Source organism: Muntiacus reevesi, chromosome 3 (genome assembly GCF_963930625.1).
Source record: "Muntiacus reevesi chromosome 3, mMunRee1.1, whole genome shotgun sequence".
In the NCBI taxonomy this organism is placed as follows: Eukaryota; Metazoa; Chordata; class Mammalia; order Artiodactyla; family Cervidae; genus Muntiacus; species Muntiacus reevesi.
In genome coordinates this window covers 34262555-34288590 of record NC_089251.1, presented here as the reverse complement: position 1 = coordinate 34288590, position 26036 = coordinate 34262555, and the positions used below count along the sequence as shown (strand labels likewise).

The 26036-nt window shown below is 37.8% G+C and overlaps 2 protein-coding genes across 3 annotated transcripts in view; one reads left to right on the top strand and one right to left on the bottom strand.

Moving 5' to 3' along the window:
* The first annotated feature begins 5636 nt into the window (after positions 1-5636).
* On the top strand, positions 5637-17816 carry TRMT61B (tRNA methyltransferase 61B). Its single transcript, XM_065928922.1, has 7 exons — positions 5637-6353; positions 8955-9057; positions 11868-12058; positions 15866-15957; positions 16311-16537; positions 17234-17311; positions 17396-17816. Exons 1-7 carry the CDS (start codon positions 5640-5642, stop codon positions 17437-17439), a joined length of 1449 nt encoding a protein of 482 aa, XP_065784994.1. The 5' UTR covers positions 5637-5639; the 3' UTR covers positions 17440-17816.
* The window catches only part of SPDYA (speedy/RINGO cell cycle regulator family member A), a 36155-nt gene continuing 27760 nt past the window's right edge, over positions 17642-26036 (bottom strand). For both annotated transcript variants that reach the window (XM_065928924.1, XM_065928923.1), the window contains exon 8: positions 17642-17784. In XM_065928924.1, coding sequence (XP_065784996.1) covers positions 17696-17784 — 89 coding nt within the window. In that variant the 3' untranslated portion in view covers positions 17642-17695. The remainder of the gene's footprint in view (positions 17785-26036) is intronic.

The window sequence follows — 26036 nt, the reverse complement described above, 5'->3', positions numbered from 1 at the left end:
TTTGCCAAGAGAACGCACTGGTCATAGCAAATACCCTCTTCCAACAACACAAAAGAAGACTCTACACATGGACATCACCAGATGGTCGATACCGAAATCAGATTGATTATATTCTTTGCAGCCAAAGATGGAGAAGCTCTATACAGTCAACAAAAACAAGACCGGGAGCTGGCTGTGGCTCAGACCATGAACTCCTTATTGTCAAATTCAGACTTAAATTGAAGAAAGTAGGGAAAACCACTAGACCATTCAGGTATGACCTAAATCAAATCCCTTCCAATCATACAGTCGAAGTGAAAAAGAGATTCAAGGGATTAGACAGAGTGCCTGAAGAACTATGGACAGAGTTTTGTGACACTGTACAGGAGACAGTGATCAAGACCATCCCCAAGAAAAAGAAATGCAAAAAGGCAAAATGGTTGTCTGAGGAGGCATTACAAATAGCTGTGAAAAGAAGAGAAGCAAAAAGCAAAGGAGAAAAGGAAAGATACACCCATTTGAATGCAGAGTTCCAAAGAATAGCAAGGAGAGATAAAGCCTTCCTCAGTGATTAGTGTAAAGAAATAGAGGAAAACAATAGAATGGGAAAGACTAGAGATCTCTTCAAGAGAATCAGAGATACCAAGGGAACATTTCACGCAAAGATGGGCTCAATAAAGGACAGAAATGGTATGGACCTAACAGAAGCAGAAGATATTAAGAAGAGGTGGCAAGAATACACAGAAGAACTATACAACAAAGATCTTCATGACCCAGATAACCATGATGGTGTGATCACTCACCTAGAGCCAGACATCTTGGAATATGAAGTCAAATCGGCCTTAGGAACCATCACTATGAACAAAGCTAGTGGAGGTGATGGAATTCCAGTTGAGCTCTTTCCAATCCTGAAAGATGATGCTGTGAAAGTGCTGCACTCAATATGCCAGCAAATTTGGAAAACTCAGCAGTGGCCACAAGACTGGAAAAGGTCAATTTTCATTCCAATCCCTAAGAAATGCAATGCTAATGAATGCTCTAACTACTGCACAATTGCACTCATCTCACATGCTAGTAAAGTAAGGCTCAAAATTCTCCAACCTAGGCTTCAACGATATGTGAACCGTGAACTTCCAGATGTTCAAGCTGGCTTTAGGAAAGGCAGAGGAGCAAGAGATCAAATTGCCAGTATCCACCGGATCATCGAAAAAGCAAGAGAGTTCCAGAAAAATATCTACTTCTGCTTTATTGACTATACCAAAGCCTTTGACTGTGTGGATCACGACAAACTGTGGAAAATTCTGAAAGAGATGGGAATACCAGACCATCTGACCTGCCTCCTGAGAAATCTGTATGCAAGTCAAGAAGCAACAGTTAGAACTGGGTATGGAACAATAGACTGGCTCCAAATCGGGAAAGGGGTATGTCAAGGCTGTATATTGTCACCCTGCTTATTTAACTCATATGCAGAATACATCATGAAAAATGCCAGACTGGATGCAGCACAAGCTGGAATCAAGATCGCTAGGTGAAATATCAATAACCTCAGATATGCAGATGATACCACCTGTATGGCAGAAAGTGAAGAACTAAAGAGCCTCTTGATGAAAGTGGAAGAGGAGAGTGAAAAAGTTGACTTAAAACTCAACATTCAGAAAACTAAGATCATGGCATATAGTCCCATCACTTCATGGCAAATAGATGGAGAAATAAGGAAACAGTGACAGACTTTCTTTTCTTGGGCTCCAAAATCATTGCAGATGGTGACTGCATGAAATTAAAAGACGTGTGCTCCTTGGAAGAAATGTTATAACCAACCTAGACAACATATTAAAAAGCAGAGACATTACTTTGCCAACAAAGGTCTGTCCAGTCAAAGCTATGGTTTTTCCAGTAGTCATGTATGGATGTGAGAGTTGGACTGTAAAGAAAGCTGAGCACAGAAGAATTGATGCTTTTTGAACTGTGGTGTTGGAGAAGACTCTTGAGAGTCCTTTGGACAGCAAGGAGATCCAACCAGTCCCTCCTAAAGGAAATCAATCCTGAATATTCATTGGAAGGACTGATGCTGAAGCTGAATCTCCAATACTTTGGCCACCTGATGTAAAGAACTGACTCGTTGGAAAAGATCCTGATGCTGCGAAAGATTCAAAGTGGGAGGAGAAGGGGACGACAACAGAAGATGAGAATGTTGGATGGCATCACGGACTCAATGGACATGAGTTTGAGTAAACTCTGGGAGTTGGTGATGGACAGGGAGGCCTGGTGTGCTGCATGCAGCCCATGGGGTCACAAAGAGTCGGACACAACTGAGCGACTGAATTGACTGATGGACTGAGACGAGAGCAATTGTTCATTAGTTTGAACATTCTTTGGCATTGCCTCCATGGTCAGGGAACTATTAAGAAGATCCCACAAGCTACAAGGTGGGGCCAAAACAACAACACAAACCTGGTAAAATTGGTAAAATCTAACTCTCCACCCACAAACAACTGAAGGTGACTGGAGGAAAGTCAGAACCACCTTATTATGACTCTTAATCTACTTTAAATTGATCACAAACCTCATATGGGAAGTCACTGCTAACCAGATTATCAAACAGTTGGTCCCTAATCACTAACTGCTTCACTGTTGCTGTTCAGTCACAAAGTCTTTGTCTGACTCTTTGCAAACCCCATGGACTGCAGCACACCAGGCTTCCCTGTCCTTCACTATCTCCCAGAGTTTGTTCAAACTCATGTCCATTGAGTTGGTGATGCCATCCAACCATCTCATCCTCTGTTGTCCCCTTCTCCCCGGCCCTCAATCTTTCCCAGCATCAGGGTATTTTTCAACAAGTTGGTTCTTTCCATCAGGTGGCAAAGGGTTGGAGCTTCAGTTTCAGCTTCATCATCAGTTCTTCCAAAGAATATTCAGGGTTGATTTCCTTTATGGACCTTGATGCCATGATCTTCGTTTTCTGAATGTAGAGTTTTAAGCCATCTTTTTCACTAGCATGAACCTGGGAGAGAAAATGCTAGTTGCCTTCAAATGCATTTCCCTCTTCTTCAGTATTAATATAATTTAAGATTTTTAGTTAGGCTGATATTCAGTTGTAATAAAGACTAAATTTCTCAGCTTTCCTTGCTGCTAGATCTGGCCATGCAATTAAGTTTTGGTGAATGAAATATAAGCAGAAGTGATATTTATGTTTTTAGGAAAGTGTTTTTAAGGAAAGAGGGCGTGACCTTCTTCCCGCTTCTCCCTTCTTACTGACTAGAATTGGGATGAAATGGCTGGAGGTTGAGCAGCCATACTCAATATTGGTATTTTTAGATGTGTGTAGGACAAATTTAAATCATTGTATTTGTTATTCAAACAACAGAAAGAAAGGAATGCTGTTTACTGTTCACAATTTCAGAAATTATGTATTTAAATGTACTTCCCATATTTTGTCAATGTACCTTCTAATTCTTACTCCTTCTGAAATAACATCCAAATATCTTAAATAAAATTTAAGAAATAATAAAGGAGGAATGATAAATTTTAAAACAATTGTAAGGCTTAAGATTCAGAAGTTTCCAACTCAGACCCATATTTAGCAGTGATAATAAAAATAACTTTTCTTAAAACAAATCGAAACCCAAAGTGACACATGCAGTTGGGATGGGGGAGAGCAGGGCTGTGTTGTCTTTTCATGTTTAGGATTAAAAGAGAGAAGTCTTGATGATGGAGTTTACCATGGTTGATGTTTTAGAAAGCACAGATTAAAAAGAATTTATGTCTTTGAAAGTAATGACAAGACTTATTTTCTCAAATTTAAATTGAATCAGTAGCTTTCTGAACATATTCCCATGCTAGCTCTGAATTCAGTTGTACTATTGACCCGTCTTTGAGAAGGGGTGTTACAGTACAAAGAGCATGGACCGCTGAACCAGACTGACCTAGATAGAGAACCCTGTCATGCCACTTGTCAGCTATGGGCTATTGCCCAAATCATTTAATCTCCCTGGGTCAGTTTTTTATGCATAAAACTGAAATACTTATTTCTGACACAGGATTGTTTTAAACTTATATGAAATAAATATCTAATGTGCCTTGTAATGGTGAACCCTCAATGAACTTTTACTGACTGAATTAACATTAAGCAAACAAGTTAGTGATATTTAATGTCAAATGACATTTTGGACTCCATAGATAACTTTTCCCCTGTTATTAATTTTACTTAGTTTTTAGGGTTAAATTCATTTTTATTTAAAAATACTGGGGGGGGGCGATGCCAAAACCTGGAAATAATTTTTTTTAAATAAAAATTTTTAAAGAGATTCAGTAAGAGAGAATTAGAAAGCAAAGTCAATTCTCTCTCTTTCTTTTTTCTTAAACAACTGAATTACTTTTCTCACAGTTCTGGAAGCTAAAAGTCCAACATCAAGGTGTTGGCAGGTCAGGTTTCCTCTGAATCTTCTCTTCTTGATTGTAGATGGCCATTTTCAGCCTACGTCTTCACATGGTGTTCCCTCTGAATCCTCATCTCTTCTGATGAGGACAGCAGTCATACTGGATTAGGGCTCACTCTAATGGCATTTTAAGTTAATTACCTCTTTAAAGACCCTGTCTCCAAATACAGTCCCGTTCTGAAATACTTAAGGTTAGGACTTCAGTGCATGAATTAGGGGGCTGGGGGTGGAGGGTGGTGTGGGGAATGAAATGCAGCCTATAACATCCCTCTACTCTGCCACTCCTGTTTTAGCAAAGGTCTTTCCCTGATAGCTCAGTTGGTAAAGACTCTGCCGGCAACGCATAAGACCCCAGTTCCATTCCTGGGTGGGGAAGATCCCCTGGAGAAGGGATAGGCTACCCACCCCAGTATGCCGGCCTGCAGAATTCCATGGAGAAGTCCATGGGGGTCCAAAGAGTCAGACCTGACTGAGCGACTTTCACTTTCACTTCCAATTTTTTTTTTTTTTTTTTTTTTTTCACTTCCAATTTTAAGACACTAAAATTTTGCTTAGTTTTGAGGAGGGTAAAATACTTAAACTAAGTATTATATTTTAGTTATTGAAAACATTTCTGTTAAATGAGCACACAGTGGATACAATCACTTTAAATAATCTAGGGCGGCCTATTCTCAGGGCCTGGGGAGGACATGCAAGTGGTCAGAGATCGGTCAAAAGGGACTCGCTAAGACCAGGGGAAGAAGGAGGCGATCAGTGGGGAAAGGAGAGACAGTCAGCAGGTGGTAGGTACAAACGCAATCTGTAAAAACACATTTCGCGGTCAGTTTTACTGATGGTGACTGAGCGACGTTACTGTTCCTGATGACTAGCGAGCTAACTCTGATACAAGACTTCAGCTTAGACAGCGCTTTGACAGGCTGTCTCTCTTAATCCTCTCGTCCCCGGACGAGGCTGGTGGAGATGTGTCAGCGGTCAATTGTTTAGTCTGAGCACATTCCAAAGAGGAAAACGCGCCCCCGCGCAGGAAAGAGACCCACTCATGGGACAGTTAGTCAGCGAGGACGGGCGGTCACCACGCCCCCTCTGGAGACAGGCGCGGTAGCCGAGCTCTTCCCGCTCAATAGTTGTCCAGCCGGGGGAGGCTGCGTCACTGCTACGCGCAGAGAGGCGGAGCCTCGCCCGGCCTTCCGTCACTCGCCTGCGCCTGCGCCTGCGCGGATCGTCATGCTGTCAACCAGGTGTGTGGGTCTGGTCCTACTGCCGCTGCGACGCCTCCAGAGTTTTCCGGGATTCAGGACCAGTCTTTTTCTGCGCCGCCTTGGGCGAGAGTCCTTCGAGAGAGGCCGGTTACTGTGTTTTAAAGCCTCACCTAGAGACACGGGAGATGAAGAAGGAGAGCGCGAGGCGGCACAGAGGAAAGCCCCAGGCGCAGACTCGCCTCCATCTCTCCCTCCCCGCGTCCAGGGACTTGGGACCAGATGTCTGTCGTCGCTGGAAAGCCTCGGACTCCCGACGCCGCGAGAGGAGTCACCCCCTCAAGAGAGCGAGAGCTCGAGTGGTGACCAGGGCCAGTCGGATCCTGCACACCCGGGATCCGGGAGTCCCTCAGTGCCCGCCTTGGTCCAGTCTGCCACCAAGGACGAAATCCTACACGTCTCCTCTTCCTGGTCCGCTTCTAGAGTGGTGCCTTTTCGCGTTGGGGAGCTGATTTTAGCTGAGACTGGGAAGAGAGAAACACAATTTAAAAAATTATTTAGGTTGAGCAACGCCGGACACTTAAATAGTAATTGGGGGACAGTCCCGTTCAGCGAGATCGTGGGAAAGTTCCCCGGCCAGATTCTGAGGAGTTCCTCTGGTAAGCACTTCATGCTGCGGAGGCCGGCATTGGAAGATTATGTGTTACTGATGCAAAGAGGGCCTGCCATAACGTATCCTAAGGTAATGCCATGGGAGTTACTAAGAGCAAAACGGATGCAGTACTACAGACCTGATTAATGTACTTAAAGCACCTCTCGGAATGTTTCAAATTTCTATTCTCACTTTTTTTTTTTAAACCAATGGCTATCACTTTTACATATTTTTTGATTTCTAATTCTAGGAAGAAACAGCCAGATTTTAATTTTAACTTGGGAGCCTCGATTCTCTGATCTTTAAAGTGACTTACTATAATGGAGTGATATGGATTCACTAGGCATTTAATAAGAATATACATTTATTCCCCATAATACTTAAGTTTGCAGGTTCAGCCTTCAAGAGAATGTTGAACTCTTGGGGACAATTGTTTAGTACCACTGTGGTGATATTTTAAGCATCATACTTAATGAGGTAAGTTATTAGAGGTTGTTGTTCAGTCATTAAGCTCTGTCCGACTCTTTGTGACTCCACAGACTGCAACATGCCAGGCTTCCCTGTCCTTCTCTTTCTCCCTTAGTTTGCTCAAACTCACATCCATTGATTCGGTGATGCTATCCAGCCATCTCATTCTCTGTCTCCCCCTTCTCCTCCTGCCCTCAATCTTTCCCAGCATTAGGACTTTTTCCCAATGATTCCACTTTTCACATCAGATGACCAATATATATTTTATTAACAATAGATTTATTACTATGCTTTTATCATTAGGGAAAAGTGTTTGTATTAAAACAGCTAAAATTAGACACTAAACATAAAAGGGATATTCTTTAAAGGAAATTACCTGCCAATTCCTTGTTACAGTCTTGTATCCATTGCTAGTGGATTATTTTAATCATTCATCATAGTCACTGTCCTTCAGTAGAATGTTCATTTGTAATTATAACAACTCTTCCTCCAGTCCTAGATGGAGAATCATTCATTATTTCTTCAGCAAATAACCACCAACCTTATACATTCAGGGCACTATTTTAGGGAGGTGTAGTGGTGAACTATAGTCCTTGCTCTCAACACATACCTCATGTCCTAGAGCAATGGTCCCCAACCTTTTTGGCATCAGGGACTGGATTCATGGAAGACAGTTTTTCCACAGACTAGGGTGGGGTGGGGCGGTGTTTTCAGGTTGATTTAAGCACATTATGTTTATTGTGCACTTATTTCTATTATTATTACATTGTGATATATAATGAAGTGTTTCTATGTCTTATGTGAAAGAGCCAGGGAAACAGAACTGCTTCTCCTGGGCATTTCATTTAAATGATTGCTGGAGCTGCCTCCCACTCCTGGGTGAAATTATCTGTGCCCCCTCCCACCTCTGCTCCCATGTGCCTGACAGATGGGAAAGGATATGTGTGTCTGAAAGGCTTTGAATCTGTGACTGAAACTTTTTGAAGAGTACACCTTAAATATTATGTGTCTATGTATCATCTGGTTCAAGTCTTAGTCCATCATTTCAGAAAATACATTTTGGCTTTCAGTTGGACCACTGTACCTGTTAAATATTAATAGTTTCTTATGCAGCCAAACCCATATTTAATACACAGTTTTTTTGTGATTAAACAGAGGATCTTATTCTTTTTTAGAATTTTCACTTCAGCTTTTCCCAGAGAAGAAAAAGATAGTAAAAACTTAACTGATATGCTGCTTATTAGCAACTTTGAAAGGTTTGCTATTGGGGGGAATGTTGAAATAAATGCTAAAATTTACACTTTTTTCTCTCTATAGCATTTATAACAAATAGTGCGACAGTCAGCTGCATGGTGTTTGGGAGTTCAGCATCAGTATTACTTGCCCACTTAATTCCTGGCTGTGTGACTTTGGGCAAATTACTTAACCTTTCTAATTTCTCATCCTTTAAAGGCAGTGGTGATCATTTTCTCATTATTATTCTGATTAAACAAGATAATATTTGAAAGCAGTTTGCAGAGTTAACAGAAGCCTGGTACCTGGTGAAGTTTCAATGAACAGCTATTACTACTATCACCCATGATATTGCTGTTAACAAAACAATTCTTTAGTTATAAAGTTTGGCAAATGTGTCCTCCTGTCTGTTCCTGGTATCCTAATTCTAAGTGAGAAGTCATCATTTTTCATGCGGATTATGTAATAACTTCCTAACTTGTCTTTCTGCCTCTAATTTTTCTCAATTCTAGTACATCCTGTATTGCCCTGACAGATTAATCTTTATAAAATGCCATTTATATTACCTCAGTGACACATCCTAGTTACTTACCATGTTAAGTTTAAATGCTTTAGCTTGGATTCATATGAGCAAACTGTTTTATTCTACCTCTTTTTTGTTGAAAGCTGTCCCTACCTTGTGACTGTTTCCTTACATTTTCAGTCTTTAAGCCAGGGTAGTCTGCTGATTTCTCTCCTTTCTCTGAGCTCCTAATGTTACTTATTGTTTGTAATTTCAGTATTATACTTAAGTCCTTCTGTATTTGCTAATTGATTCCTGAATCTCTCATTTTGTCAAGTAAACTATAAACTCTTGGTAGAAAGGGCCAGAGTTTAATCCTTTTTTTTTCCCTTCACTTTTCTCCAAGCTCAACATAGTGTTCAAAGGAGTAGGTGCCTTGGTACATATTTATTGGCCACACAATCACCCATGCTGTATTTCAATCATAGGATATAAATATGATACTGTCGATGATGAATATCCACCCAGGTGATACTGTTTTGGAAGCTGGCTCGGGCTCTGGTGGAATGAGCTTATTTTTATCCAAAGCAGGTAAGAGATTAGGGTAAATGAATTTAGATGACAAAGAAAACATTCAATCTGTTCATAATAACAGAAAGTTAAATAGATACAGATGTTTCAGAAAATGTTCACATAACTTTGTGATAGAGAGCATTCTCTTTGAAATCAAATGTAAGCAATGATTTTTCTATTTTGTACATTTATTCAAGTCACTTTCTGTCTAACCCTGTCTTTGCTTTCTATTGCTCCTTTGATGCTTTTTTTTAACTGAAATTTTTATTAGAACATAACACAGCAGCAGAAAAGTGCAGAGATCATTAGTGTATACCTCAGTGAATTTTTATGTAGTGACCACACTCATGTAGTTATTACCCAGATCAAGATAGGGAATATTATTGTACTATTGAAACCTTCTCAAATCCCTCTCAGTCCTTATCTTAACCAAAGGTAGAAGGTAACCACTACTTTGACTTTAATCACCATTGATGAGTTTTGCCTGTTTTGAATCTTACATAAAAGGAATCCTTTAGTACTATACGCTTTTGAATCAGGTTACTTTCACTCAACATTCTGTTTGTGAGGTTCAGTCATTGCATGTAGCAGTAGTTATTTCATTTTAGTTGCCATTTTATAAGTAAAGCACAGTTTATCCATTCTGCTGTTGATGGGCATTTGAGTTGAATGTTGTAAACAGTGCTCCAGTGCTCCTCTGAACATTCTTGTGCTTGTCTTTCAGTGCACATGTGTACATGTTTTTGTTGATAATAGTGCCAAATGAATACTCAGTATCAGAAACTATAGAAGGGGGAAAAGGGCTGTCAGCTGCTGGGGAAGAGTCATATACTGTTAGAGGCAAAGAATTATCATTGTTCATGAATAAATTAATTAAGCTAAAACTAGATCATGAAGAATTTTCCTTTCTTAGAGAAAGTCTCTAAAAATTGTCAGTTGGTTAAAATACTGCTTGAAGGTCAAAAATCAAGAGGTATATAGTAAACATAAATATCTGTTCATGTTACCTCCACTTGAATTCTGGTCACTGTTGTTGTAGCTGATTACTGCTCCTTTTGGCCACTGAATTCCTCCGATTGTCAAGGTTGCTTTGGCTTGTTTGCCTCTGCAGTGTTCCCTTTCTCACCCAATAATAGCACTCTCTTGGGATAAATTTTTTTAAAAAATCATTCATGTTGCTTTTATTAGTGCACTCTTTTTTAGTTAATAAACATTGTTAGAGCAGTTGTAAGTGTATGTGGGTAGATTTTATAAAGATTACAAATAGACATATACTGAATTAAACCTTTTGTTTTTTGACCTAATGTCATACATACAAACATAATCCAGCTTATCCTGGGTCAGGAAATTCATTTTGGGCTCCTCACCTCTTTTGTTGGACTCTTTTCTGTGCATAGTTAAAGGCAGCCATTTCTTCACAGTCTGTGACTGATTCCTAAGTGCATTTGACAAAGTGAACTTATAAAAGTTTGTGAGATAGGAGTGTCCATATTTCTAATACCTATAGTGTTGGAGGAGTGTCACATAGCATGAATAATCCCAACCTATGAGTGATCAAGAAATCATTGCTATTTACCTTCAGGATGGATATTTTTGCTCCATAATTTTCTAAGTGTTTAGCTTATGCTGCTATTAACATTAATTTTTATCCCTTGAGAACATGATGAATTATAACTGGACTTACATTTTAAAGAGACATGCTGACCGATTGACCTGGGACAGCCTCCAAATCAAATCACCTCATATGGAGAGGGATAGAAAATTAATTGCTGTATTTAAAATGTAGTAGTTTTCTGTGAAACTGCAGTATTGCTATGATAGTTTGGAAGTTTTTCAGACACACACAAAAATACAAGTATCTTTGAAAGTGAAGTGAAAGTGGTTCAGTCTTGTTTGACTCTTTGTGACCCCATGGACTATACAGACCATGGAATTCTCCAGGCTACTGGAGTGAGTAGCCTTTCCCTTCTCCAGGGGAATCTTCCCAGTCTGGGGATCGAACACAGGTCTCCCACATTGCAGGTGGATTCTTTACCAGCTGAGCCATAAGGGAAGCCCCAAGTATCTTTTAAGTATCCAAAAGGCCTAACTTCATCCTAACAAAAGACATGCAAGTTAAAACTACAGTAATAAACTATATGCAATTTTTAGGTTGATACAAAGTTCGATAATTCTGTTGGAGAGAGTATGGAGAAATACATTATTGGTCAAGTGTAAATTGGTATCATTTTTTTGGAGAACAATTTGGTAATAATTTTCAAAATAAAAAAAATTCACCTATCCTTTGAGTCAGCAATTCCATTTTTAGGACTTTATCCTATATATATAACTGGCTTATGTTTACAAAGACCTAGGCAAAGTAATTGTCACTGCAGTATTGTTTGTGATAGCGTAAGATGAGAAACAAGCTAAATGTTCTTTGGCAGGTGACTGCTTAAATAAACAGCCATACAAGGGAACATAAAAGCTCTTTTAAAAAATGTAGTAGATCATTAATCACTGAAATGCCATTGGTAAATAAGAAGAAAGGTACAGGACAGTATGTATGATGGAACACAGTGTTTGTTAAAAACAGAAAAAGAGATACTTGCAAAATTGCACACTTGTAGAGGCACCAACTATCTTGGGAAGGGTAAATAACTGTGGTGATATGGTTGCCTCTGAAGAGGAAGACTGACTGGGGATTTGGGATAGGATAGAGACTTTTGTAACCTTGAACCACTTGAATTATTTTTTAACACCCATGTAATATCTTTGAAAAATAAATTTTTTACATTTTTAATAAACTGATTTATACTATGTACTGTCATAATTTTTTTTAAATTAAGTTGGATCACAGGGACGAGTCATAAGTTTTGAAATTCGAAAGGACCACCACAAACTGGCTATGAAGAATTATAGACACTGGCGTGATTCATGGAAAATAAGTCATGTAGAAGAGTGGCCAGACAATGTAGATTTTATTCATAAGGATATTTTAGGAGCAACAGAGGACATAAAATCTTTAACATTTGATGCGGTAAGTTTTCTAAAGTGGGTCCTATGATATTACCTAATACTGAGTACAAAGAAAACAAAGACCACACTTCTTTTCTATGGGAAAGGATCTTTCTTCATTATTTGTCCCATTTCCATTTCTAAGAGTGGGAGGAATATTTTCCTTTAATATCATGGTTGGATTTAGAGCAGAGATATATACTGAATTAGCTGCCAGAGTTGTTAATAAATGTGCCTGTGCCGTGCGGGCCATGCTCAGCCACTTCAGTTGCATCCGACTCTTTGCAACCCTATGGACTGTAACTCACAAAGTTACGTGAAGCAAGACCTTCCAGAGGCACAGCTGGGTTTAAGAAGGCAGAGGAATCAGAGATCAAATTGCCAACATTCACTGGATCATAGAAAAAGCAAGGGAATTCCAGAAAAACATCTACCACTGTTTCGATGACTATGCTAAAGCCTTTGACTGTGGATCACAACAAACTGGAAAACTGTTAAAGAGATGGGAATGCCAGACCATCTTAACCTGTCTCCTGAGAAACCTGTATGCAGGTCAAGAAGCAACAATAAGAACCTTATATGGAACAACTGACTTGTTTAAAACTGAGAAAGGAGCATGACAAGGCTGTTTATTGTCACCCTGTTTATTTAACTTACATACAGAGTCCATCATATGAAATGCCAGGCTGAATGAGTTACAAGCTGGAATCAAGACTTCCCGGAGAGATATCAACAACCTCAGATATGCAGATGATACCACTTTAATGGCAGAAAGTGAAGAGGAACTAAAGAGCCTCTTTTGATGAGGGTGAAAGAGGAGAGTGAAAAAGCCAGCTTAAAACTCAATATTAAAAAAACTAACATCATGGCACCCAGTTCCACCACTCCATGGCAAATAGGAGAAAAGATTGAAACAGTGTTAGATTTCCTCTTTTGGGGCACTAAAATCACTGCAGATGTTGACTGCAGTCATGAAATTAGATGACTGCTTCTTGGCAGGAAAACTATGACAAATCTCGATGGTGTATTAAAAAAGCAAAGACATCACTTTGCCAACAAAAGGTCATGTAATCAAGGCTATGGTCTTTCCAGTAGCCATGTATGAATGTGAGAGCTGGACAATAAAGAAGACTGAGTGCCAAAGAATTGACACCTTTGAACTGTGGTGCTGGAGAAGACAATTGAGAATCTCTTGGACAGTAAGGAGATCAAACCAGTCAATCTTAAAGGAAATCAACCCTGAATACTCATTGGAAGGACTGATGCTGAAGCTGAAGCTCCAGTCCTTTGGCTACCTGATGCAAAACAGCCATCTCACTGGAAAAGACCTTGATGCTGGGAAAGATTGAAGGCAGAAGGAGAAGAGGTTGAGAGAGGATGAGATGAATGGTTGGCATCACTGAATCAGTGAATAAATTTGGGCAAACTTCGGGAGATGGTGAGACAGGAAAGCCTGGCGTGCTACAGTGCATGGAGTTGCAAAGAGTTGGACACAACTGGGCTACTGAACAACAACAGACATTGAATATAGTCCCCTGTGTTACACAGTAGGACCTTGTTGTTTATCTATTTTATATATAATAGTTTGTATCTGGCAATCCCAAACTCCTACTTTATCGCTCCCACCTGTTTCTCATTTGGTAACCATAAGTTTGCTTTCTATATATTAGCAGTAGGATGAATTTGAGAAATACTAAGAGATTTGTAGGACTGGGTAATTTTAATCCAAAAAGAAGCATCATAACCCTACAGAGTCTCAAAAGATAATTCAAGGTAAAGAAAATAATGGAGAGGATCATGTCATCTGCAAACAGTGAGATCTAAGTTTCTGTTTTGAGTGGCTAATGAATGGTAATATTGTTGGCTGAGTATAATAGAGCTTTGGATTGGCAGGCTGCTTGGTAGTCTGATTTTTGGTCCTTGTTAATAATAAGACTACAAAGAAATCCATTTATGTCCACAATGTTGGCCCCTTGATTAGTCATTGAGATCTTTACTTGGATATCTAATAGGCGTCTTAAACTCGTGTCCAAATCTGAATTCTCAAATATTTCTCCCCAAGCTTGTTCTTTCATTGTCTTAGTCATTTTCCTCAATAGTAAATGAGGAAAATTTACTCCATTCTTCCAGTAGCTTAGGCTAAAAACATTGCATTTATCCTCACTTCTCTCATCTCACAGCCAGTCCTAACTCTAGTTGGCTCTGTCTTATCACATTCAATGGTATTTGCTATTGCAAGTCACCACCATCTTTCCTTGCCCAAGTTAGAATATAGTTAATGCCACTGAACTATACACTTGAAATGACAAGTTTTATGGTATGTTTATCACACTCAAAAAAGTTTAAAAAGTCAAATCATGTCTAAAACTCTCCAGTGGCTTCTCTATTCATGAGTAAAGCTAAAGTCTGTAAGATTCTGCATAATTTTTCCCTCCCCCATTTCCACCACATCCCCATCATCTGAGAACCCTTCTCTTGCCACTTTCCCACTTTTGTCCCCACTGCAGCGATAGTGGCCTTCTCAGACTCACCAAATATGCTTCAGGCTCAGATCATTTGTATTTGTTCTTCTCTCCATCTGGAGTACACTTCCCCCCTAAATTTCCACAGGGTGAGCATAATCACTTTCTTCAGTCTCTTCATGACCAGCCTATGTATAAAATAGTAGTTCCTTTCCTTGCCCTGTCACTCTATCCTTCATATTCTCCTTTATAGTCCTGTAGATCATGTCACTCCTTACTCTTTGAATTACATATTTATTGAATTTTTGTTTAATGTCTATCCCTTAATTAGAATATAAGTTCCTATGAAACAAAATAGAATGTAAGCTCCCATTTTATTTTTACCACTTAGCAAGATACTTGGCACATGGAAGTTGCTCAATAAATATTTGGTTAATAAATTATTAATGAATGATGACCCATTATTATTTTTTTTAAAAAACATGTGAACAGAATACTTTCTAATTTAGTAAATTTAAGGATGTGCCAGCTAGATTAGATTTCTGGAGTTATCAGTAAGTCAGTTGTTTTCTATTTTGGCTATTTATTTTTGTTTTCAATGAAATTATTTTGAAAATCTCATTCATTGTATTCATTTGACATCTTTTGAGTATATAGCCTTGTATTCTGCAACTGAATGAAGAGTAAAGAAATAAGGGACATGATTCTTAAATTTTAGAATCTCTAAAATTAATATTCAGAAGTTTTCTTTTGAACATAAAAATACACATTTGAGATAGTGTGAATTTCTATTGCAAAAAGCTGAAATAAAGCATTGAAATTATATATATACAGTGGACCTTTGAACAACACAAAGTTTAGGGGCAACAATCCTGCTTGCAGTCAGAAATCTGAGTATAACTTACAGTCAGGACTCCCTCTCCATGGTTCCATCATATCCAAGGGTTCTACATCTTCAGATTTAACCAACTGCAGATCGTGTAGTTCTGTAGTGTTTACTATTGAAAAAATCCTTGTGTAAGTGAACCTGCGCAGTTCAAATCCATGTGGTTCAAGGGGCAACTCTGTGTGTGTGTATGTGTATGTATAAAAGTAGCTAAAGATTCCTGTATTATCAATATTGTCAAGTACAAGACTTGCCATTACAGTTTTTATGTAGTCAAGAAATGTAACAAAATGTGTAATAATAAATGTGCCTTTTTGAGAGAAGTAAAATGATCATCATCAGTACTGTATTCTAAAAAGTGAAATACTTTAACTGAGTATTTTAACTGCTTTTCCAAAGTGTATCATTTCGCCACAATAAGAAAAGAAAATACATGCTTCATTTAAACAAAACTCAGTCTGACTCTCTTTCCCCACTATAGGTAGCTTTGGATATGTTGAATCCTCAAGTTGCTTTGCCTGTTTTATTCCCAAATCTTAAACAGGGTGGTATATGTGCTGTATATCTAGCAAAGTGAGTAATGTGACTGTTCTTTTTTATAATGTTATTTTTTTAAATTTACTTTATCTCATAAAACTGTTATGAAAGAGCATATGTCCCAAATTTAGTTATATTTCTGGTTAAATCATCCTTTACATAAACAGTAATATAAGATGGCTATTTCTTCTCACAATTTAGAAGAAAAGTTTTTAAAAGTGTAATCTATATATTTTTACTTAGTATTCTCTTATGTGCCCTAACTTGCATTTTTACTTTTTTCCCCCTGTCTTGATTTAAGTATAGCATTTAAATTGGGATAAGAGGTATAGTGAACTTAGTTATTTCTGTACTGGAAGTTTAAAGTACATTATTCACTTTTTTGAAAGCATCACACAGGTTATTGAACTTTTAGATGGAATTCGCATCTGTGAACTTGCCCTCTCATGTGAAAAAATAAGTGAAGTTATTGTCAGAGATTGGTTGGTTTGCCTTGCAAGACAGAAAAATGGAATTTTAGCTCAAAAAGTAGAACCTAAAATCAACACAGACTTACAAGTACACTCTCAAGAAAAAATTAGAACTGAAGGTGAGATGCTTCAATATGATGACCATGGTGAGCTTCAATTCTATTTTATGCATGTGTTGCAATAATAAATGGAGAATACATTCCTGAGTGTATGAGCAATACATTATAAAATTATTTCTCAGGGATTTATTATTTTTTTCCTATGGAAATTTAAACGTATTTATTCTGTTCAGTTAAAATCTCTAAGAGAAAGAATCATGACTTTTCCTGCCTTTTATGTAAAACTCTGATACCTTTGAAGAATTGAACTTATAAATATTCATATTTGTGACAAGAGGGTTGGCTTATGAAATATTTTAAATATACTAAAGAATGTTTTAAATTTAGATCAGTGATTATCACTGCAGGGAAAGAATTTAATAGGACTTGGTATGCAAATAGCTAATATTCCAAAAAGCAACTTCTAGTATGCTGCTGGAATTTTTCCAAGAACTAAATTTAGTTCCTTATTCTATGTACACCTTATTTAGACCATAAACACGTTTTCAGACATCTACTGATTTATGATATGGGCTTATTCATTTGGTAATAAAACAATATATAAAGTTTATCAACAAGTTGTTTCTGTAAGATAACTGTCAGAATAGCTACAAAACAAACACTAAAAAAAAAAACAGAGAAAAAACTTACAAGAAAGGGACAGTAATTTGTTGTTTAACAGTTTTGTAAACAAATTATCAAATATTTTATGTAGCTTATAATACATATTTTGTTCTAAAACAGAAGAATCACATTCTGATTTTCCCTATGGATCGTTTCCCTATATTGCTAGACCTATACACTGGCAAATTGGTCATACAGGTGAGTAATTTTTTTCAGGCTATATTATATGGTATTTTCTTCTCATTATTCCAATCACCTTACCTTTTTCTCCCCTTAATTTAGCTTTTCTTGTCAAGTTGAGGAAGTGCAAACCACAACTTAACTGAGTACCTCAGATGACAACTGATTTGAAGACTTGAAAAGTATCAAAATAGAACTTTATATTGCAAATCAGTACTTTCATAGATTGGTATTTTTAGCTATCACTATGATTTGTATAACTTTTACATGTAACTTTGAAAAGTAATAAAAACTGGAGAAACATGTAACATTTCAAAACTGCTTAAATGTCCCCTTTTGACACTTGTCTTGCAGTTTGGCATTTTGTAGTAAATGATTCCAAGTTGGTTTAGTTGAGCCATTTCATTCTTCACTTCCTGTAAACCATTCCATAGATTTGTCTTTCTTCATGAAATTAGTTTTCTTTTCTTTGTTTGATCGATGATCATTGGCTACCAAAATAAAATATGCATTTTGAAGTAAATTTTATGTACCTGTGTATTTTAAATATAGACGTTAATGGCTTGTATGTATCTTAGAAAATAACAAGTCTAGGCTATAGTAAATAATAGGGAAAAAACTGATAACGATATCACTGTGTAACAAAAGATGTATCAATTCTTGAATCTCTTTTGCCCTTTTTAACAGTTTGAAAGAACATCAGAATTATTCTGTTGTAATATAAGTCAAATGTTTGGGGAGTTTCCTAGCGATCCAGTTGTTAAGAGCTTGGCACTTTCATTGCCATGGCCCAGGTTTAATCCCTGGTCAGGGTACTAAAATCTTGCAAGCTGCATGATGCAGCTAAAAAAAAGTCTGGAGAGATACACTTTATAAATATGAACTAATTAGGACTAGATTTTATTTTTCATAGGCACCTGTCATTTAGCATTTCCCATGTGCCTTACATGTCTTAAGGACTTTATAATGTCTTTTTATTTAATATGTGCTGCTCATCCTTAAGGTTATTCATATTTTACAGATAAACATAAGCTTAGAGTTATTGTTTAAATATAGATTTTTATAGGTTTTGAAGTAGTAGTGCCTGTAAGGATAAATGCTACTTATCTCTTAGGCTAGAACTACTTAATATACATATCCTAAAAAACATTTTACATACTTTTCATTATGTGGAAAATCTAGTCTAAAATCTCTGCCTTTTTTTTTTCATTTATTTTTATTAGTTGGAGGCTAACTACTTTACAATATTGTAGTGGTTTTTGCCATACGAATGGATAAGAAAGTTGTGGTACATATACACAATGGAGTATTACTCAGCCATTAAATCTCTGCCTTTTTAGATTTTATACCCTATAATAGAGATAGACATTAAAAAAAATCACACAAATATAAAACTAAAACTGTTATAAATGCTTCAGAAAAGTACAGGGTACAATAGAGATTTTGCTCAGGTAAAGTAATTACCTGTGCAAGTGACAATTGAGCCAAGACCTGAAGGGTGGATAAGAGTTAACTACAGCAAGGAAAATGAGCACAAAAAGGTGTCAGTGATATTGCGGTTGACTGAAAGAGACTGAAAAGAACGTAGGGGTCAAGCCATGCAGGATCTTGTAGACCTGTTATGGAGTTGGTCTACCCCAAGAAAAATGGAGTGCTACCGAAGGATTTAGTGAAGTAAGGGGTAACATGCTTAGATCTGTGTTTTGAAAAAAAATCACTTTGGTTGCATTTAGAGAACTGATTAGATCATAAGCAGAGAAGTCTTCTGGTACTATTTCTGTGTTGTAAGTATCTGAACTACTTACATAATAATAATGGCTTTAAACTTTCCATAACAATTCCAGATATATAGAAGTCCTAATATACATTTTTAAATTCCATCATGGAATACTCCCCATTCTTCTGCCCTTCTATTTAACTGCTAGTGAAAATGTGTCCTTCATTTATTGTTTTGAACACAGGCCCTAATTGTACTTTTTGGAGAAGGGGATGACTTAAAGAGGAGAGAAAAGTTGTGCCTTCTCCTGTTTCATGTAGAATAATTTGTTTGGTACACTGCTCAGTAGATGTTGAACTAAACAAGACCTAACAGTGTCGATTCTAATACTGAATTGAAAACAAAACTACAGAAGCAAATAAGCATTTATTTGCATATTTAATCAAAGTTCAGTTTAAGCCCTTTTTCCATCTCTTCATTGAATACTAAGCATCTTTAATTTGGTTTGTGGGACAGATGCCTTCTTCTAAAGTTAGCTTTCTTGGTTCATGTCTGGCCCTAATTTACCATAAAATACTTCTAGAGATCTGTGACTGACTCACAGCTGTCTTCCTAGTAACTTCCAGAGGTCCTGACTTTTCCACCCAGTAAATGGTCAGTAAAAGTTTGCTGATGGCTTTGAAGTCTACACTGGATCAGGTATTATTTCATCAGTGTTGACTTGGTTGTTCTAGGGGGAAATGTAAGTATATAGCTCATGGATTGTGGAAGACTTTGATTTTGAACTTACTTCAGAATCAGTAGGAAAGTTAACTTTCTGTGTTTATGCAAAAGCAGGTATTTTTTAAAAGTCTGTTAGCAATGTCTTGAGTATTTAAAGGAAGGAAAAACCATCAAATGAGAAATTTCATAGTAACACATAGTGTACAACTATGAGGTGGTTGTACAATATACATATACAACTAGGAATGGTGGAAAAGGAGAGAATCTAAAAAATTATTGTAAAGGAAGAACCAGATAAGCTGGTGGTTCACTAGATGTAGAGGGAGAGAAGCTATATATACTCAAACTTTCATCCACTGTTCAGAAGCCCTTTCCCTTATTTCTCAGGGCTGAACAGGATTCAGTCAACACCCAGCTCATAAATTACTTCCTTGGAACAGCCTTCACTATGTCTCTTACCCTGCAGAGTTAATTTTGAAATCTTTTGTGCTCGTAAATGTTGATCATATAATTAGCATTGGTAATTTATAAGCCCTGATTATGCCTTCATTAAAGATTTTTAAATGGGATGACTAGAACAGTGGTAATGACAAAAGTAAATAAGTTCAGAGAAGGATTTATTTTTGAGGGAAAATTATTTGCTTTTAGATTATATAGCAGTTGGAATGTCTTATGTCTGCCTACATGACCCAGGAGTAAGGTTTGGAATACTGCTTTCTTTCCCTTGGCTTCACTCTAAACTCTGGGGAGTCCTCAGATAATACATAATAATATGTATCCATGTTTCAGATAGATTAGCCTAGGTGCCATAGGCTTAAAATAGCATAAGGTAATTCAGTTGGTATAAACATGTACTATCTCTTCAGATACAACTGGGTTCCATCTTGGTGTTTTTATTGTTGCTATTTTACTATGCAACTGTGACTTTTCTGAGTTTGTTTCTTCATCAGTAAAATGAATGTCATAGTGTCACTTCAGATTTCTTGGTGGAGTCGAGTGTTAAATGAGAAGGATTTATTTTTGAGGAAAAATTATTTGTTTAAACCTTTATAAGGTAGCTTAGCACATTATTGGTGATTGTGATGCATGTAAATTTGTACAGAATGCTTCATCTATCCCCCACAATCTTACCAAAACCAACTATTTTATTCTTAATAAATGTTATAAATGTTTATATAAACTTATTTGTTGAACATGTTGTTTTGAGAAAAAAATTGTTAAGGTAGAAAAACATAATTTTAACCTGAAAAGCAAGAAGTTGCTTGTATTTGAAAGAAGGATGGAAGCATGGATACCATCTATTGCTAGTTTTAGCATAAAAGCCTGGAGATCATCAGTTCTTTGTATCTCTCCTGGAGAATGAATCATCTGCAACCACAAACCTTAGGTGATTCCAGCAACCTTATGTGAACTGGAGGAAGAGAATTTTGCTGAATAGAGGCCACTACTGGCATCAACAGCTGCTGAGGCAGTAAGAGAATGACCACTGTCCTGATAATATCATGTTATCCTTAAACCTCCCCAGCCCCAATTAGCTCACTCTCTTGTTAAACCTATTGAGGGAAAATGAATTTAAGTGTTTATTGGTCAAGTGTATGTATGAACAGTAATTTTTCTTTGTATTGCCTACCCTCTGTCATCCTGAAACAATAGGTTTTACACTAGCCTTGAATTAATACTGAGAACAAAACAGAAATGAGAAAGTAATTGTTTCTTCCTATATAGGACTTATATATCCTAAGCCAGGGTGTCAGGGTGTTCATCCAGAAAAGGATGAAAGCAGAATTGTTTACAATTGCCCTAAATCAAGTGCCCCCTCTTCACCTAAAATCCCTCAAAGACCTGCTTTTTTTTTTTTTTCTTTCCTTGAAGCAAGCTGACTGGCAGAGCCTCTTCCTCCATTGGTGCACTCTGATTTCCCATTGAAATATCAAAGCCTAAGTGTAGACTGTGACTACTCTTGATATCTAAGGGGCTAGTTTGAATAAAATATAAGTGCTTCTGTTCTTCTTTCTTTAAATATTTGTTCAAGTTGTGGTTGGAATTCTCTTCTAGTTCATACAGCCTTCCATCAGGGACTTCGTTTCTTAATGCTCTCACCAATTTCTTAGTCCTTGGCAGTCAGCTCGGACTTCTGTAACAACTTATTTTTCACCACAGAAGGCAGGATTTCATCAAAGAGGTCAGAATAGCATCATAGGAATTCAGGCTGTAGTAGATTCAGACCTGGGCTCAAGTGTCACTCTTATCACCTTGGGGAAAGTATTTAACCTCTCTAAGCCTCTGCTTCCTTATCTACAAAGTGGAAACACTAGTATTTACCTTGGCTTGGCTGTGAGTACTGAGGTTATGAATGTAAACTGCTCAGCACATTGCACAGAACATTTTAAACATCTAGTAAATCTTACCTGTTATGAGGATAAAAGAGTGTAAGCAAAAGGAGCTGGGAGAGAGGAGAGGGATACTTAAAGGCAACTCTTATTTTATAATTTAGCCTATGGTAGATCCTATTTACCCTGCAATATGAGTGAACAAATAAAAATTATGGTTGAAGATGTTACAAGGGAAGAGACTAAACTATCAGTCAAAATATTTAGTGATTAGTATGGCCAGTGAAAGTGAAAGTGTTAGTTGCTCAGTTGTGTCCAACTTTGTGACCCCCATGGACTATAGCCCACCAGGCTCCTCTGCCCATGGAATTCTCCAGTCAGGAATACCAAAGTGGGCTGCCATACCCTTCTCCAGGAGATCTTCCCAACCCAGGGATCAAACCCAGGTCTTCCAAATTGCAGGCAGATTCTTTTTTACCACCTGAGCAGGGAAGGGAACAATGACAGGCATGACCCCTACCTTCAAGAGTCTTAAGAGATTAGTTTTTCTTTTAGTGAAACTTCAGTAGCTGAGTGGTAAAAATAAATAGGTGAAATTCTGAAATAATGTGGGTCTCATTATAGTCTTAGAGGCATAAGAAATTGCCAGTCCTATGTTCAGATGGGTGAAAGTCTGGGACAAAGGTACTATAAGAAGTAAAAAGGATCACTGCTGGTAGAATATTATTCTGGTTCTGTTTCAAATTGGGAAATGTCAGAGAAAAACAACCTTTCTAAATATAATTTAAATGGAAATTATAATGTGGTTGACTCAATGTATCTCCAGTTCAGTTCAGTTCAGTTGCTCAGTCTTGTCTGACTCTTTGGAACCCCATGAACCGCAGCACGCCAGGCCTCCCTGTCCATCACCAACTCCCAAATTCATGTCCACTGAGTCAGTGATGCCATCTAACCATCTTATCCTCTGTCGTCCCCTTCTGCTCCTGCCCTCAATCTTTCCTAGCATCAGGGTCTCTTAGAATGAGTCAGCTCTTTGCATCAGGTGGCCAAAGTACTGGAGTTTCAGCTTCAACATCAGTCCTTGCAATGAACACCCAGGACTGATCTCCTTTAGGATGGACTGGTTAGATCTCCTTGCAGTCCAAGGGACTCTCAAGAGTCTTCTCCAACACCACAGTTCAAAAAGCATCAATTCTTCTGCGCCCAGCTTTCTTTATAGTCCAACTCTCACATCCATACATAACTACTGGAAAAACCATAGCTTTGACTAGACGGACCTTTGTTGACAAAGTAATGTCTCTGCTTTTTAATATGCTGTCTAGGTTGGTTATAACTTTCCTTCCAAGGAGTAAGCGGCTTTTAATTTCATGGCTGCAATCACAATCTGCAGTGATTTTGGAGCCCCCCAGAATAAAGTCAGCCACTGTTTCCACTGTTTCCATTGTTTCTCCATCTATTTGCCATGAAGTGATGGGACCAGATGCCATGATCTTAGTTTTCTGAATACTGAGCTTGAAGCCAACTTTTTCACTCTCCTCTTTCACTTTCATCAAGAGGCTCTTTAGTTCTTTGCTTTCTGTCATAAGGGTGGTATCATCTGCATATCTGAGTTTATTGATATTTCACCTGGCAATCTTGATTCCAGCTTGTGCTGCATCCAGCCCAGCATTTCTCATAATTTACTCTGCATATAAGTTAAATAAGCAGGGTGACAGTATACAGCCTTGACATACTCCTTTTCCTATTTGGAACCAGTCTATTGTTCCATGTCCAGTTGCTTCCTGACCTGCATACAGGTTTCTCAAGAGGCAGGTCAGGTGGTCTGGTATTCTCATCTCTTTCAGAATTCTCCAGTTTGTAGTGATCCACACAGTTAAAGGCTTTGGCGTAGTCTATAAAGCAGAAATAGATGTTTTTCTGGAACTCTCTTGCTTTTTCGATGATCCAGCGGATGTTGGCAATTTGATCTCTGGTTCCTCTGCCTTTTCTAAAACCAGCTTGAAAGTCTAGAAGTTCACAGTTGACGTATGTTGAAGCCTGGGTTGGAGAATTTTGAGCCTTACTTTACTAGCATGTGAGATGAGTGCAATTGTGCAGTAGTTTGAGCATTCTTTACCATTGCCTTTCTTTTGGATTGGAATGCACACTGACCTTTTCCAGTCCTGTGGTCACTGCTGAGTTTTCCAAATTTGCTGGCATATTGAGTGCAGCACTTTCACAGCATCATCTTTTCGGATTTCAAATAGCTCAACTGGAATTCCATCACCTCCACTAGCTTTGTTCATAGTGATCCTTCCTAAGGCCCACTTGACTTCACATTCCAGGATGTCTGGCTCTAGGTGAGTGATCACACCATCATGGTTATCTGGGTCATGAAGATCTTTGTTGTATAGTTCTTCTGTGTATTCTTGCCACCTCTTCTTAATATCTTATGCTTCTGTTAGGTCCATACCATTTCTGTCCTTTATTGAGCCCATCTTTGCATGAAATGTTCCCTTGGTATCTCTAATTTTCTTGAAGAGATCTCTAGTCTTTCCCGTTCTATTGTTTCCCTCTATTTCTTTGCATTGATCACTGAGGAAGACTTTCTTATCTCTCCTTGCTATTCTTTGGAACTCTGCATTCAAATGGGTGTATCTTTCCTTTTCTCCTTTCCTTTTCACTTCCCTTCTTTTCACAGCTATTTGTAAGGCCTCCTCAGGCACCCATTTTGCTTTTTTGCATTTCTTTTTCTTGGGGATGGTCTTGATCCCTGTTTCCTGTACAGTGTCACGAACCTCCGACCATCATTCATCAGGCACTCTATCAGATCTAGTCCCTTAAATCTATTTCTCACTTCCACTGTATAATCATAAGGGATTTGATTTAGGTCATACCTGAATGGTCCAGTTCATAGACTGCCAATAAATATCTGTATAATCAATGCTATGGTCTTCCCAGTGGTCACATATGGTTGTGAGAGCTGGACCATAAAGAAGGCAGAATACCAAAGAATTGATGCCTTCGAACTGTGGTGCTAGAGAAGACTCCTGAAAGTCCCTTGGACAGCAAGGAGATCAAACCAGTCAATCTTAAGGGAAATCAACTGTGAATACTTGTTGAAAGGACTAATGCTGAAGCTGAATCTCCAGTATTTTGGTCATGTGATGTGAATGGCTGATGTGAATGTCACTGGAAAAGTCCCTGATGCTGGGAAAGACTGAGGGAAGAAGGAGAAGAAGGTGTCAGAGGATGAGATGTGGATAGTATCACCGATGCAATGGACATGAACTTGGGCAAGCTTCAGGAGATGGTGAGGGACAGGAAGGCCTGGTGTGATGCAGTCCATGCGGTATGAGTCAGACATGACTGGGCAACTGAACAACAATAACCATTGTTCAAAAACATGTAAATCACCCCAAAGAAATATGCAAATAAATTGTGGCAATTATACCATGTCATGACTAAAAATCAGGTTTTCAAAGACTAAATAATGACAAATGGGAAGTGCTTTAAGATAAGTGAAAAAAAAAACATGGAAAAAACAGAAAATAGAAACAGAAAAGTGTATAGTATTACAAAACAATATTAATACAGTATGATATTGGCATAAAAACAGACACATACATAGGTCAATGGAATAGAATGGAGAGCACAGAAATAAACCCACACATATGGTTAATTTATGACAAAGGAGCCAAAAACCCATTGGGAAAAGATAGTCTCATCAATAAATAGTGTTGGAAAAACTGGATAGCCACATGTAAAAGAGTTTAAAACTGGACCAGTATCTTAAACCATGCACAAAAATAAATGGATTTAAGACTTGAAACCACAAAACACCTAGAAGAAACAGAGGGTAAGGCCCTTGAAATTGGTTTTGACAATTGCTTTTTGGATTTTATACCAAAAGCAAAGGCAACAAAAGCAAAAATAAAGAGTGGAATAACATCAAACTAAAAAGCTCTCTATGGTATTAGAAACCATCAACAAA

Bases quoted from the DNA above. Each gene is read 5' to 3' on its own strand.
- TRMT61B (XM_065928922.1), top strand. From the start codon at position 5,640: ATGCTGTCAACCAGGTGTGTGGGTCTGGTCCTACTGCCGCTGCGACGC. The intron at 6,354-8,954 runs GTAATGCCATGG...TTTCAATCATAG, and splicing joins CTGCCATAACGTATCCTAAG to GATATAAATATGATACTGTC. The intron at 15,958-16,310 runs GTGAGTAATGTG...CTTTTTTGAAAG, and splicing joins TGTGCTGTATATCTAGCAAA to CATCACACAGGTTATTGAAC.